Source organism: Mercurialis annua, linkage group LG1-X, assembly GCF_937616625.2.
Source record: "Mercurialis annua linkage group LG1-X, ddMerAnnu1.2, whole genome shotgun sequence".
Lineage (NCBI taxonomy): Eukaryota > Viridiplantae > Streptophyta > Magnoliopsida > Malpighiales > Euphorbiaceae > Mercurialis > Mercurialis annua.
Genome location: NC_065570.1, coordinates 70,214,563 through 70,228,461, shown reverse-complemented (window position 1 = coordinate 70,228,461; position 13,899 = coordinate 70,214,563). Strand labels below are relative to the sequence as shown.

Here is a 13,899-nt window from a genome sequence, read left to right as displayed (position 1 = left end):
AAAGTGATATTTGGCTATTAATCAATTTTCTCAATCTTCTTTTAAATATATATATACAGTCGATTCTCTAATAATTAATATATACGGTAAATTAAAATTTTATTAATTATTAAAATTATTAATTTATTGAATTTTGTATTAAAAACTATTAAAACTATAAAATATACATATTTTCTCAATTTAATCACGAATTTTGAAATGTCCTAATTGTATGAAAGAATTTTCATTTTTTTCTCAATTCGATGCATAAGATCATAATATGTTGACATGGCGGACAAAAATAGTGTCCACCTCAGTAAAACTATACCAATAAATGAGTGTCACATTAGAATATGTATCGAATTGAGAAAAAAAAATGCAACTTCCTGCATACAATTGAGGCGTTTAAAGTTCGTGATTAAATTGGGAAAAAGTATAATTTTTGAATTTATTTAACATTATCTTAATATATTTTAAAGCATTTTCACCCGTAATATTAGTATTATATTATATAAAAGCCAACTAAACACACTTCACAATCACTCAATCCGAAAAAATAATTTTTTATTCAGTTTAAAAAATATTAATTTTATATTAAACTAAAAAATAATTATCAAAAAACTATATTCATAAAGTAAAATAATTTTTAATATTTTTTTGTACTAGATATATGAGAAGTCTTTTATTTTAGTAAATAATTAAATTAAGTGTTGGATAACATTTTTATATTTCATATATAATATATATCTTTAAAAAAAACTCTCTAATAATTAATATTCATATAGAATATATTTTAAATTTTATTAATTATTAAATAATAGAATTATTAATTATCCAACGTGGAACGTAATTGGTTCCCTCAATTTTATATTAATTATTAAAATTATTAATTTATTAAATATAAACTATTAGAGCGTTTACTGCATATACATCCGAAAATCTATCTTTCTCGCAACTCGTGCTTTAAAGTAAAAGCCTAATACCATAGAGAAATCCCAATTCATTGGGCCCGTTAAAGCTGAATATTGTTGATGACCTAGCCCAGTGAAGCGAGGCCGAGATTTTAGACTCATATTTTAGTTGAGAGTTGAGACCCAGACAGCATTTTATTTCTGATTTCTAAACAAAGAATGGCTGCCACTGCTCTGAGCACGAATGTAGCTACGGGCTTAGCAAGAGGCGCACGTTTACTGCCTCTACAACGCGCGTTACCAAAACCCAGTACAGCATGGTTATCCTCGAACACGGGTTTCAATCCTCCGCAACCCGGATGCAGAAAGAACAAAAATGTAGCTGCTAGAAAGCTTGTAGTTAGAGCTGCTAGAACTGAGTCTAATGGTGTCTCTCTAGGCTTTAGAGCTCCTAATTTCCAGGTTAGTTCACGTTTTTGTTGATGATTCTTTGAAATTGTTTTGTTAATTTGTTATTGATCTGTGAGTTTGGCTGGTGTTTCTGTTGTGAATTATAAATATAGTTGCCAGAGCCTTTAACTGGGAAAATATGGGAACTTGAAGATTTTGAGTCGCATCCTGCTTTACTGGTCAGTTATTCCTTTATCTTCTTACTTGTTTGATTAGTTTATAAATAAAACGTTTATGCTTTTTTGGTGGTGGTGTTTGATTTTGGTTTTTAAATGGCCAAATTTTGTACTTATTTTCTTCTTTTGTTTTTTTGTTTTTAATTATTTTTTTGTGCTTTTGCTTTACTCGTGGCTTGACGGTTTAGTGTTGGATTTTTGCAAGCTCTTGTGAAACATCATTTTATAGTGAATACCAATGAGCCTATTAGCTAAGCTATTGTGCGGTTAAATGTGTTTAAGTTTAAACCCAGCTAGTGATTTTTATTGGATGTAAAATGTACATATAAGGTTATCACCTATCGATCATATTGGGTTATAATGAAGTCCGAGGGAGAGGATCAGTCTCAGAGTTTTGGTTTAAAGGACACAACATTGAAGGAAGCATGCGATACTTTTGTGTGGGTTGCTTTCTCTGTCCTGCCTTTGCAGCAGAACTAGATATGCCCTTTTTGTTGGTCTATAAATATGAATGTGCACTAATGTGGTCAAAAGTTTTATCTGTTGATGTCTCTGATGGACATTGTCATTTTCATTTATTCGAGTTAATCAAATACTTAATAAAATTTGAAAGGGCTTGTAATTTTTAGCTGGTGAGGGTGTTAGATTGCGGTCATAGCCATAATGTTGTGATATTGAAGTGTCATTCCAAAATTTGCAGGTGGTAATATTTGTTACTGTAGTGACCTTTTTTTCTCTCCTTAAAAAAGCACTTAGTGAAATGGCTCAATGGTCTTAATAGGAACTTCAGTCCGTCTAAATATTAGAAGAGGAACTTCTCTCAAATTATTCTTGTCTTGCTGGGTTGAATTAGATAATCATATCTTTCATTCTCCTTTTATATGGATATTCTTGCCTGTTGTTTCTTATTTTGTAAGAACTGAACATTCATTAATTTACATCATAGCCGAACTAATCACCCTTTTTTGGAGCTTTCCTTGCAAGTCAGTGGAATTTTCATGTTCACGTAAAACTGTCTGTTTCATTTCCATCTCAACAATTTCTTGTAGCTAATTTGAGCACTCTTTCCCAGTCTTCTTGAGTTCAATCTTAGGCACGGCATTTTGATGTATTTTCTAGTCAAGATCTGGACCTTCTGGTACAAAGCCACAACCATGTAAGAATATTGACACTTCAAAATCTTTTTCTTCTCATATGTATTCAGAGTAAAAAGTGGTGATGATTGCCTAGAGCTTAGGGCTGCAAATGATTATCTTGTATCCGCACTTGTCCAGTAATTCAAACATAGGTAGAATATTCCTAGGATCCATTATGCTCCTAGGAAACATAATCTCAACCATAGGTACATGCGAAGGATGAATGAATAATCTCAACCACTTTTTATATCCATTAGAAAGTTCAATCCCTCATATGTAGGGTGTCCAACATATTGAGATATGTAATATCAATTATTCTGAAGTTCTCTAATCCTGTCAAGAATATAGTTTTTGAATTTCTATCTGCCCAAGATTAAACAGCATATTATTTGGCTTTTTTGCTTGCCTTCATAATTGTCCAGTTTAAGAAGGGAGCTACTGAATACTATATAGTCACTACTCGTTAGCCTGATTGAGATGAATGAGTAGCAGAAAGGTTAATTCTAAATTGACCTCCTGACTGCCCACTTTAAAATTAACTGTATATGGTAACTTGTCAAAAGAGGAAATAAATTTTAATTTACCTGATATAATGAGCAGTGAAGGAAGTTTTAAGACTTGAACCGTCAAGTGAAATAAAACTTTGAAGTTCTACCTGATGAAAATCTTTGATGAATTTAGAGTTAATGCATATTTAATGTGTAGGCATAACTTTCTGATATTGCCACATGGTAAGACAAATTGTAGATGCTTGATTTCTGATAAGGTTGTGTTGGTGCAGGTTTTGTTTATTTGCAATCACTGTCCGTTTGTTATACACTTGAAGAAGGTTCTAGTCAAGCTTTCAAATTTTTATATGAAGGTAGGTAAATCCATTTCCTTCTCATGAGCTTCTTCATTATCTTGTTGGAATTTCAATAACTTAAAAACTGTATTTAGAATTAACATATCTAAACTTTTTGTGCTATGCTGCAGAAAGGACTTGCAGTTGTTGCCATTTCTTCAAATTCTGTGGCTACTCACCCTCAGGTTCTAATGACTCCATTGTTTGACATTAGAGCTGTTTTGAAGCCATTGTATGATTTGTGCAAACTGGAAATGTTCTTCACAGGATGGACCACAGTTCATGGCAGAAGATGCCAAATTATTTAAGTACCCATTTCCTTACCTATATGATGAGGTATGCTAGTAAAATATTCAAACTGAGCCTTCAGATTAAATTTTCTTTTCCCCCAAGCTTCTCTCTTTTAATACAACTCCACTATGTTTCCAAAAGGTGAAGTCAAAAGAGAGAAGAAGACAACTAAAGAACTGTATCAAATTTAGTTTCTGATTTGGTAATCTCATTGGTAGAAGAAATTTTATTCGAAATTGTTTGACATAAGCAATTTCCTTTTTAGAGAAAAAAGTAAGTAATAATTCCATGCTAGATAATACTCTAAAAAATGCAACAGACCTTTTCTTCGAGATTGAAAGCCATAATAGCCAGTTCTAATTTTAGAATGTAATCTTCCTTTTTTCGTATAAGGAGAAACAACTTTGCAAATTACTTCCCTTTCAAAACAGAGTAAGATAGCTGCCATCAAGCTGCTAAGTAAGGGCAAGATGATAGGCTAGGACCCTGGAGGGTTGGAAGTTGAGCTACATTCTACCGTTTCAGTTCTATGTCTCTGATAGAATATTAATTTTTCCTACTGATATTTCAATATTTACCTCAAATTTGGTTCTGAGAGTGCCTGGAGTGGACCAAGTGGTGGCAAATCTAAACAAGTATAGAAGTGAATAATAAATTATGATAAACACCCGTTTTTTTGTTCACTGTGGTAGGCTTTAATCTGGAAAGTTCAAAAATGTCTGTGTAAATAACTGAAATTGAAATTCATGACTTCACTTTCAGAGCCCCTTAATCCAGCTGAAACATATTGACATTTTATGAAGGATACACTCGCTATTTTTATCTTATCCTGATCTATCTTGAGAGTATGAACAATCTAAAAATTGATTTATCTGCAAAAAGTAAATTCTTTGCTTATTATCCTAATATTTTTTTAGGGATTATGGTATCATGATCCTACATTGAACATGATAATACAACTCTTTGTTCCAAAACTCATTGCCTTCTAAGATTTGTATGTCTTTAACTAGTTAATAACTTAATGTTGCTCAATTGCAGTCACAAGAAGTTGCTCAAAATTTTGGAGCAGTTTGCACGCCAGAGTTTTTCTTGTTTAAAAAGGTGCTCATGACATTTTTAAGTACTTCATTTAGGCCTTCAAGCAGGAAACACCATTTTAGTGTATTTTGCCCTTCCTCACTGTACTTTTCACTTATAGAATTAAGAGTTCAGTTATATAAACCATGTTACAGAAAACGCAGTTAGCGAAATATTTGATTCAACTTTTTTATTTTTGGTGCTAACTTGCTTTAATATTTCAGGATGGTCGGAGGCCATTTGAGCTGGTGTATCATGGCCAGTTTGATGATTCCCGACCCAGTAATAATGTTCCTGTCACAGGCAGGTTGGTAGCTTTGGTTTTGAATTTCCTTTGAAGTAAATTTCAAATAATAAATGTGAGGATTTATTCATGCATGTGTACAGTGGGCACTTATTAATTTGCTTAAGCACTTCTGTTTTTAGGGACTTAAGTCTGGCAATAGATTGCGTTCTTAGTAGCCAGCCAGTCTCACCAGTTCAGAAACCAAGGTAGTCTGCATTTGTGATCCTTTCCTGCATAAGATGTTTTAAAGTTTCAGCCTGTTATGATTAATGCTCTATGTAATTGTTCCTTTTTGCCAAAAGTATTGGATGCAGCATAAAGTGGCATCCTGAAGCAGGGCTGTAACCTTCTAAGTTTGGTCTCAAGATCATAAATCTTCCAGTCTTGATTTCTTTCTCAGGTATATTAGACATTTCATAGTTCATGACAGAATTATTATCCATTCTGAAATTTCTATAATGTAAATTTGGCTGCCAAATCCTTTTAAATGTTCTCATGTTGTAATTAATTACTTTTTGTAATTAATTCATTGTTTGGGATTTATCCCAGGGCACCAGAGAATGGGGGTAGTTTAACACACGAGTGTTTCATTTTCTTTGTAAACTAATCTTTTGGTGAGGAAGTATTTCTGCATTCGTATAAATATAGCACATTATTTTAAAGTCTATTTTTTTTGTAATGCAAGCTCTATAATTTATTCTATGTGCATGCTATTTTGAAAAAGGGTATTAAACAGCAACCAGAAAATGCCTTATATGAAATGATTGACAAAATTGATTGACTGAATATCTTCTCACTTATTAAGAATTCCATTAAATAGAAATCTTGTAGCTATACATGGGAATTCCTTATATGGAATCACAGCTGTGCATATATTTACAGCAATTACAATCAAGCTAATAAAGGAAAGCTAATGTGTACAGCTAATTACATATAAAGTAAGTCAATCATATATATAAGGTAAGGTAGATCCCATTGACAATGATAGTTGTAAATTTGGATTTTAAAATAGAAACAGTTATGTTCTCTCCATATATAGTTCTAAGGTTAATGATGTTCTATTCCAATAATGCCATGTACTTTCTATGTGGGTACACTAGGAGATAAGGTTATCAAGTGTATCTATGTAGCGTGGAAACTTGTCAAGTTCTACGTTTTGACATTTTGTTCCTGTTTCTGAAAGCATTTTCGAAACTCAAAAAACTTTATAATTATATCCTTTCTTAAACCAGTAAAGAAAGTGAACCTCCATAAATTCATAATTGATGAGTATCAAAACTGTGTCCTCTCATATATGTTACAATATTCTGATTGTATAGTTAGATTTAAAAGATGTCGTTAAGATATATAAGAAACTTTGACATTATTCATTTGAAGATTTTCTTTTCACTTTTTGTTTTTTTGGTATACAACATTACTAGTTCTGAAAGCACATTGCCTTAAAGCCGAATGCATTGAGATTTTTCTGCTGCATTTTGCTTTATGCTCGATGTGAGCATGCTTTGAAATTTCATGTTTTCTTTCAGTAGATGGTGGTACTAAGTATTTGCATAATGCTGAATTATATAAACTTTAGAAAGATATTTAATGTATTTGCACTGCATGATTGTTGCTTTTTCATGGTGGGTGCTTTAATTAGATTTTGATTTACTATATATGAAATACAAAAGGTGCGTGATAAATTATTAAAGAGAGTGGCCTTTAACTTTCAGTGATTAATCAATGGGACCCATATGTGCTTCATCTCAAGTTAAATCTGCTGATTAAGTTTGTTTGTTCGAATTAGTTCGTGTCAATTTACTAGTTTATTCTCTCCCTATTTTGTTTCCTCATTGCAGTCTTTTCTTATTATGAGCGAGTGACTTGCTAATGTACTTCCATCATGCATGGGTTTGAGTACTTCTATTTTTTTACTTAACCTCTCAAATAGAGTAACTTTATTATAAGCCTTAAAATCTTCACCGTTTTTTTACTTAACCTCTCAAATCGAGTAACTTTATTATAAGCCTTAATATCTTCACCGTGAAAGATCAATTTAATTTAATTCATTAGCTTGTCATGTGATGCTATACTCATGTTGTTAACTGCATATAGAATTCACGTGAGTAAAGGGTCATCACAGTTCTTAAACTTATAAGTAAGGCTCATATAAGTCAAACTTAACCTATTTTGATAACTTACTCTGAAACTCTCTAAAATGAGGTCAATTGCATACACTCATGTAATTTTTATAGCGCATCAAAAGCAACCGTAAATATGTTATTTAATATTCTATGTCAATCTCAACGTGTTATGAAGAACAACCACAAAATATATTTTTGCTCAATGTTTATGTCAATTTCAACATGTTTGTATGATCTGTTTAATGTCTTACATCAATTTCAATATATTTGTATTTAATATCTTCACGGTTGTTTTTTACGCGCTTCAAAAAGACAAGATTGGATGTAGTTTGACTTATTTTGGAGAGTTACGGACTAAATACCAAAATAGAGTAAGTTTATTTTATATGAACCCGTCCTACAAGTTCAAGGACTAGGATAATCCTTTACTGGAATTCATGTTACCATACAGATATTGCCTGTTGATGGGCAGAATTTAGAGAACACTATAGTGCTGTAAAGTTTTTTTTTTTTAACAGAGATATAAAAAGATAAAACAGAAAAAAGAAAACCTAGGCTCAAAAACCTAATTGTCTCGAGGAATGTAATGAAACAACACACAATCAAAGGATGTTTTTTTATAGTGCTGTAAAGTCGTCATTGTTAAAATGAGATAAGTAACTATTAGCCTAAATAACTTTAAAATTCAGCTTAGTTTCTTTAGTAATGCATTTTCTCTAGGATTTTAAACTTACCTATAGTTCTGTGACAGTAATGCAGAAGCCACCACATAATTCTAATTTAGTAATACATTTCCTCTTAACTCTTTTGGGAAATTTGTTTTATACTATAAAGAATTTTGTTCAATATTCTCCAATGTCAATTTAATAAGCTGTTCATGAAGTGTCAGTAATAAGTATAGCATGGGACTTTTGGCATTAAAAAAGGGCAGCAGTTGGTTAATGACAATATTTTATAGAATGGATACGAAGGTTAAGAGGAAGAGGCCAACTTTTGTACGGTTTCAGAAGTTCAATTATGGTCATGCATTCTTATCATTGAATAAATAAATCTTATCCTGATTAGCATTGTAATGTTACTATAACAAGCATAAGAACCATGATTTGTCCAGTAGAAAAAAAAGATGGCAATTTTTTCCTTGAATTGTTACTGGCTCATACCAAGATATTTTTAACTAGATGTAGAATATAATATTAAGGTGTGAATTTGTTGAGTTAAAAGTTTTATTACCATAAAACTGATAACTTGTATTGATGGTTGCTTGCTTTGTTGGCCATTAGAGCTTGATGATGGGGGGGTTTAAACTTTAAACTCTCTGTGGGCCTTAGATTGTTCGATATGACATGACTAGAAGCAATGTATCCTTTCAAGAACATGGAGTATTAGATTTCTAAATCTTTTCTGAAATTGATGTTGGATGTGTCTTCTTAGGGAATTGGTGGTCCTTTTGCATCTCCATAATTTTCATGATTTATTTTAGCTTCATGCCAACAACAATTTTGTTGTCATCACTAATACTTTTTGCACTGGCCCAGCTCTCTGCAGACAGCTATTAGGCTCAAAACCTAATTGTCTTTTTCTCTTGGCCCTCAATTTGATCACTGCGTCGGATGACAGAGCTTTTTGATTGATATGTCTGTACTGTAGCATTTTGTGATAATTATTTACTTTGTGTGACCAATTCTTTTGATGGAACTAGCTTGCTGGATTGTTAAAACTACAGTTTGTAGACATTTTAGTTACTCACCAACACGCTTTTAGGATAGTATCTTGGTCTAGGTAGGATTAATGATGCAAGATGATTCTTGTACATAAATTCTCTAGGTGTGCTTTGTAGTTTACTATATTTTGACAGAAAAGTTAAGTTTGTTCTTTCTTTTGACTTGTGGAAATATATGTTGCTTAGCAACTAGATGGTATTTTGGTCCGAGTTTGTGGGGTATTTGCAAATCTTAGCAGTTTTCTATGTTCTGACTTGTAGAGAAGGGAATAAATTAGACTGTCATTTTTTTTCTTTTAAATCTATACTATTTCACTTTGGCAGAACTGGTATCCCAGAGGTGAATACCTGTTCTTTAGTTTAGCCAGAAATTACTACGGGATATGAAGAACACTTCCTGAACTGAAGGGAAACCATTCTCAAATTAGTGTAGAAGACACGGATTCTCAAAGTCCTACTACTACAACATTTATCAATCTATACAATTTTTTCTGTTGCTTTAAAAAATAATCAATGAACTAATGTGCCTGATTATGTGGAATTATTGACTCAGGAGGGTGATCTAATTAGAGGTTCAGATGATCTAGAGAAACTAGAAGAATGAACTGTTGCTTTTGAATTGGAAGCTGCTGCTTTGTTATTATGACAATGTGATTTTTCTAAATCCTCATTTTCATGTCTGATCTCCTTCAGCATTGCTGTTACATCTTTCATTGTTGGTCGGTCCTCTGGCAAAGGGTTCACACAGAGGAGGGCCACTCCAAGCACCTGAAGCATTTCTTGAAGTTGTGTGCCTGATCGAAGCAGGAGCTGCTGGTCTAGAATTGTCGTGAATTCTTTTCTTCTTTCTCGAAGTTCCTTGTTAACCCAAGTGACAATGTGTGCACCTTCAGGAATCCGGTTATCTGTTGGTTCTTTTCCTGTTAACACTTCTAGAAGAACTACACCATAGCTGTACACATCACTCCTCTCTGTGATTCTGAAACTGTATCCATATTCTGCATTTCGGAAAATAGTTAACGATGTACACTATAAAGATTGGAAGCAGTTTACATTCTGCATTTTCGCAACTTTAAAAAATTTACTACAGTAATTTCTGAAGTATGGAGATGCATATACTCACCTGGAGCTATGTATCCATAAGAACCGGCGATTGTCTTGGAAACTTCCGAAGATTCTGCAGTATCAATGAGCTTGGCGAGTCCAAAATCTGCAAGAAAAGCTTCAAATTGTGGCCCTACCAATATATTATTCGCCTTGATGTCACGATGCACAATTGGAGGAGTACAATCATGATGAAGATATTCCAGGCCATGAGCTGCTCCTAGTATGATATTATATCTTGCATCCCAATCCAAGAATACCTTCTTTTCGTGAAGTAATCCAGCCAAGCTCCCATTGCTGATATAGTCAAACAGCAGCAGTTTGGTTTTTCCATTGTTACAACATCCCAGAAGCCTAACTATATTTTTATGTCTGATTGATCCAAGCGTTGTAACTTCTGCTGTAAACCAGTCTCTGTCTGCTGCCTCTCCATTCTTGACAGGCCATAGCTTTTTTACTGCAACAACTTGTCTCAGTGGAGTCTCAACACGATAAACCATTCCCGAACAACCTTTACCAATGATGTTTGAATCTGAGAGCCTTGGTATGATATCGTTGACTGAAAAGTTAAGCTTTTGAAATGGGGTGAAATCCCACTGCATGTTTTCTTCATCATCTCTTTCAAATGCAGGTTGACGAATTTTGATGAATATAAGTACACCCACAAGCACAACCAATAATGTGACAGTTAAACTGAGAAGAGTACACAGGACAAGGTTTCGAGTGTTCTTGCCATGATGATTTCCACTTAAATTGCACTTGTTTCTGTTTACGCATAGCTCAGAATTACTAGAATATGCAGTTTCTGGAAGATCATGGAAGAACTTGGTATCAGGAAGCAGACCTGAGAATTTGTTGTTGGAGACATCTAACGAAACAAGATTGTCAAGACTACCCAATACTGTAAGTGCTCCTGTGAGTTCGTTATGAGAGAGGTCGAGGTTGGCAAGTTTGGAGAGGTTTGAAAAGCTTTCTGGAATTGAAGTTGTTAGAGAATTCCTACTCAAATTCAAAAGGATATCTAATCCTTGCAACTGACCAATCTCATTCGGGATTGGACCCGTGAGTCTGTTGCTGCTAATATCCAACAGCTGCAGATCCCTACATAAACCAAGTGACTTGGGAATCAAACCAGTAATATGGTTTTCACTGATTACTAATTTATTGATTGATGTTAGCTTTCCTAAATTCTCAGGGATGATGCCTGTTATACTGTTGTTTGAAAGGTCTAACACATTTAAATTAAGAAGAGAATCGAGAGTTGTGGGGATGACGCCTTGGAGCCTATTTCCATGCAAATCAACCATTTCTAGTTGAGTGCAGTTGCCGATTTCTCGAGGGATTTCTCCAGTAAATTGATTATCTGACAATTCAAGGAAGCTCAAGTTTTGCAGGAACCCTATTTCTGATGGAATTTGACCACTAAAGTTGTTTGATCCTAGTCGCAAACGGACCAAACCAATGCAATTGCCAATATCAGATGGAAGTTCACCTGAATGTCCATTTGATAACAACAGCAACTGGGTTAAGTTCTTGAGATGAAAGAGAGAATGTGGAACTGACCCTGTGAGGAAGTTGTGAGAAAGATCTAATGCTTGAAGTTTCTTGCAGTTGGCTAGCTCAGCAGGTATGCTTCCATGGAGCTGGTTCTGCCAGGCAAAGAAAAGTGAAAGCTCCGTTAGTTGCCCAATGGTGGCTGGAATCTCACCGGAGAAGTTGTTATTATCCAGCTCAAGCTGCTTTAGACCAGAAAAGTTTCCAACAAAAGGTGGAATTTCTCCTGAAAGGTAATTATCAGACAAAAGAAGCTCCTCCAATGCTACTAAATTGGCTAGGGACACAGGAACCACACCGGTTAGAGAATTCATGGAGAGATCAATAACTTCCAAATCTGTACATTTTCCTAGGACTTCAGGCATGTGCCCAGTGAGGTTATTCTGCCATAGCAACAGCCTCTTGAGATTTGTCAATGAAGCCAATTCTTCAGGAATGTTGCCTGAAAGTCGGTTTTCATACAGAAAAAGATCTTCTAAGGCTGAGCAATTACCAATTTCTGCCGGGATATTACCACTGAGATTAGCTGTATAAACTGAAAGCGTCTTGAGATACTTCAGTTCTCCTATACTACTCGGAATCTGCCCTGAAATCCCAGTGTCTGCAAGACCCAAATACAGCAGTCCTTTACAGTTTGATACCTGCATTGGGATTTCACCATGAAGTCCTTGGTTTCCACCGGCACGAAAGATCTCCAGAGCAATCAACTGGCCTATTTCTGCCGGAATATTTCCAGAGAGCTCGTTATCAAATAGTTCAAGCTGTCTAAGCTCCGAACAGTTTCCTATTTCTCTAGGAAGCTCACCATGTAGCATATTCGTATTCAACGAAAGCGACTGCAATTGAAACAGCCTTCCGATCTCTGCTGGGATATTTCCTGTTAAAGCATTGAAACTAAGGTCCAAGTTGATCAGCGACGAAAGATTCGCAATAGAAGCTGGAATTTCGCCTGTCAGATTTCCATTGGAAAGAATAAGAGTAGTAAGATGGTTAAGGGAATAGAACTGAGTGGGGAAGGTGGTAGGAATACTAATATTGTCGATTCTTACTTGCGAAACAAAACCATTTGTTGAACATTTCACAAACTTCCAGTTGCAGGGATTTTGGTGGCTCGGATCCCATGAAGCGAAAACGTTAGCTGACAGAGAAGAATTGAAAGTTGAAAGCCATGAAAGTAAAGAATGACCTTCTTGGTTTAAAGCAGAAATGGCTGGAAAAAGAGAGATGTTAAGCAACAAGAGAAAAATAGTGATTGCATTGCTTGACATCATGACATGAGGTTGGTACTCTCTTTCTACTGCTCATTTAATTATAGCAAATCTCAGTTTCATAAACTTTTCTTTTTATGAAACTGTGGTACTGAAATACCCTTGCTTTCATCCATATTTACTTTCATAATTGATGAAATGCTTCACCTTTACATAAATAGCACCAATACTTTTTGTTTAAAGAATGTTAGGATAGATTGGGCAAGTCTTGCTTTGTATGTTTACTGTGGCAACAAATGTGAAAATGTGGTCTTTCATTTTTTATTTTTAATGTTTTTCAGTCAATACTCATAATTATAAGTGGTAATTGCAAAAAACACCCTTATATTTCACCTTTATAGCGATTTAAGTACGCCTTCTAATGCATAGCACATAAAATCAAACCTTATTTCTTGACATTTTTGTCACCAAACGACGCTTTTTTTGACGGTTTTTAATGAATGAAAACTCCGGATAATGCTTTGGGGCTAAAGTATCTAGAAATTAAAGGTTGAGCATCTTGGTACCATGTTTTAAAAGATGTGTTTAAATTGCTATAAAGGTGAAAAGTACGACCTTTTTTTGCATAAATATAATTATAATGGATGAGAAGAAAAATATTTAGTTGGAAATAAAAAATTGAGGCCATGTGAATTTGGGGGTGTGGTGAGGGATGAGGATAAGATGCTAAATGAAAATATGGAAGAAAGAGGACAAACAGAAGAGTCCGGTTTGCAAAAATGATGTTATTGCATTATGCAATTGTATTTGGAAGTTTTTGCTGGAAAGCAATAGCTCACAAAGTATCTTGTCATTAATTGAAAAACACACTTCTATGTGTAGCTTAAGGTAAATTATTTAATTTATAACACATCAAACTATGTATTTTCTTTATTAGTAATATTTTGAACTTGCTCCGACTCAAATTTAAATTAGAAATCTCTTGTGAAGATGACACAAGATCAAACTTTTTAATGTAAATTACAACTGATATTTCTGTA

General features: G+C 34.0%; 2 protein-coding genes across 7 annotated transcripts; one reads left to right on the top strand and one right to left on the bottom strand.

The window, feature by feature from the left end:
* The first annotated feature begins 1,071 nt into the window (after window positions 1-1,071).
* Window positions 1,072-13,816, top strand: LOC126657499 (uncharacterized). Of its 5 annotated transcripts, XR_007633354.2 has the most exons (12): window positions 1,077-1,352; window positions 1,454-1,519; window positions 3,434-3,514; window positions 3,628-3,681; window positions 3,764-3,832; window positions 4,826-4,888; window positions 5,089-5,171; window positions 5,291-5,356; window positions 5,453-5,550; window positions 9,687-10,641; window positions 10,729-12,668; window positions 12,750-13,816. XR_007633354.2 is itself a non-coding variant. In XM_050352200.2 (9 exons), the coding sequence occupies exons 1-9, from the start codon at window positions 1,110-1,112 to the stop codon at window positions 5,493-5,495; spliced, it is 768 nt and encodes a 255-aa protein (XP_050208157.1). In that variant the 5' UTR covers window positions 1,072-1,109; the 3' UTR covers window positions 5,496-5,817. The 5 variants fall into 5 exon arrangements, 1 of the variants encoding a protein (XP_050208157.1); XR_007633353.2 differs by having other exon boundaries at window positions 10,729-13,816; XR_008790010.1 differs by lacking the exons at window positions 9,687-10,641; window positions 10,729-12,668 and having other exon boundaries at window positions 1,076-1,352.
* Window positions 9,392-12,922, bottom strand: LOC126657408 (LRR receptor-like serine/threonine-protein kinase RGI2). Of its 2 annotated transcripts, XM_050352094.2 has the most exons (3): window positions 12,701-12,808; window positions 10,117-12,600; window positions 9,392-9,991 (listed from the first exon to the last, which is right to left on the bottom strand). In XM_050352094.2, exons 1-3 carry the CDS (start codon window positions 12,771-12,773, stop codon window positions 9,543-9,545), a joined length of 3,006 nt encoding a protein of 1,001 aa, XP_050208051.1. In that variant the 5' UTR covers window positions 12,774-12,808; the 3' UTR covers window positions 9,392-9,542. The 2 variants fall into 2 exon arrangements, with proteins under 2 accessions (XP_050208051.1, XP_050208044.1); XM_050352087.1 differs by having other exon boundaries at window positions 10,117-12,922.
* Window positions 13,817-13,899: the final 83 nt, after the last annotated feature.

What these genes read in the sequence shown, in the direction of transcription:
- LOC126657499 (XM_050352200.2), top strand. Translation starts at nt 1,110, where the DNA reads ATGGCTGCCACTGCTCTGAGCACGAATGTAGCTACGGGCTTAGCAAGA. An exon ending in CTGTGGCTACTCACCCTCAG is followed by an intron (nt 3,682 to 3,763) that starts GTTCTAATGACT and finishes TGTTCTTCACAG; the next exon opens with GATGGACCACAGTTCATGGC. An exon ending in TCACCAGTTCAGAAACCAAG is followed by an intron (nt 5,357 to 5,452) that starts GTAGTCTGCATT and finishes TTTTGCCAAAAG; the next exon opens with TATTGGATGCAGCATAAAGT.
- LOC126657408 (XM_050352087.1), bottom strand. Translation starts at nt 12,922, where the DNA reads ATGATGTCAAGCAATGCAATCACTATTTTTCTCTTGTTGCTTAACATC. An exon ending in TTATGGATACATAGCTCCAG is followed by an intron (nt 9,992 to 10,116) that starts GTGAGTATATGC and finishes TCCGAAATGCAG; the next exon opens with AATATGGATACAGTTTCAGA.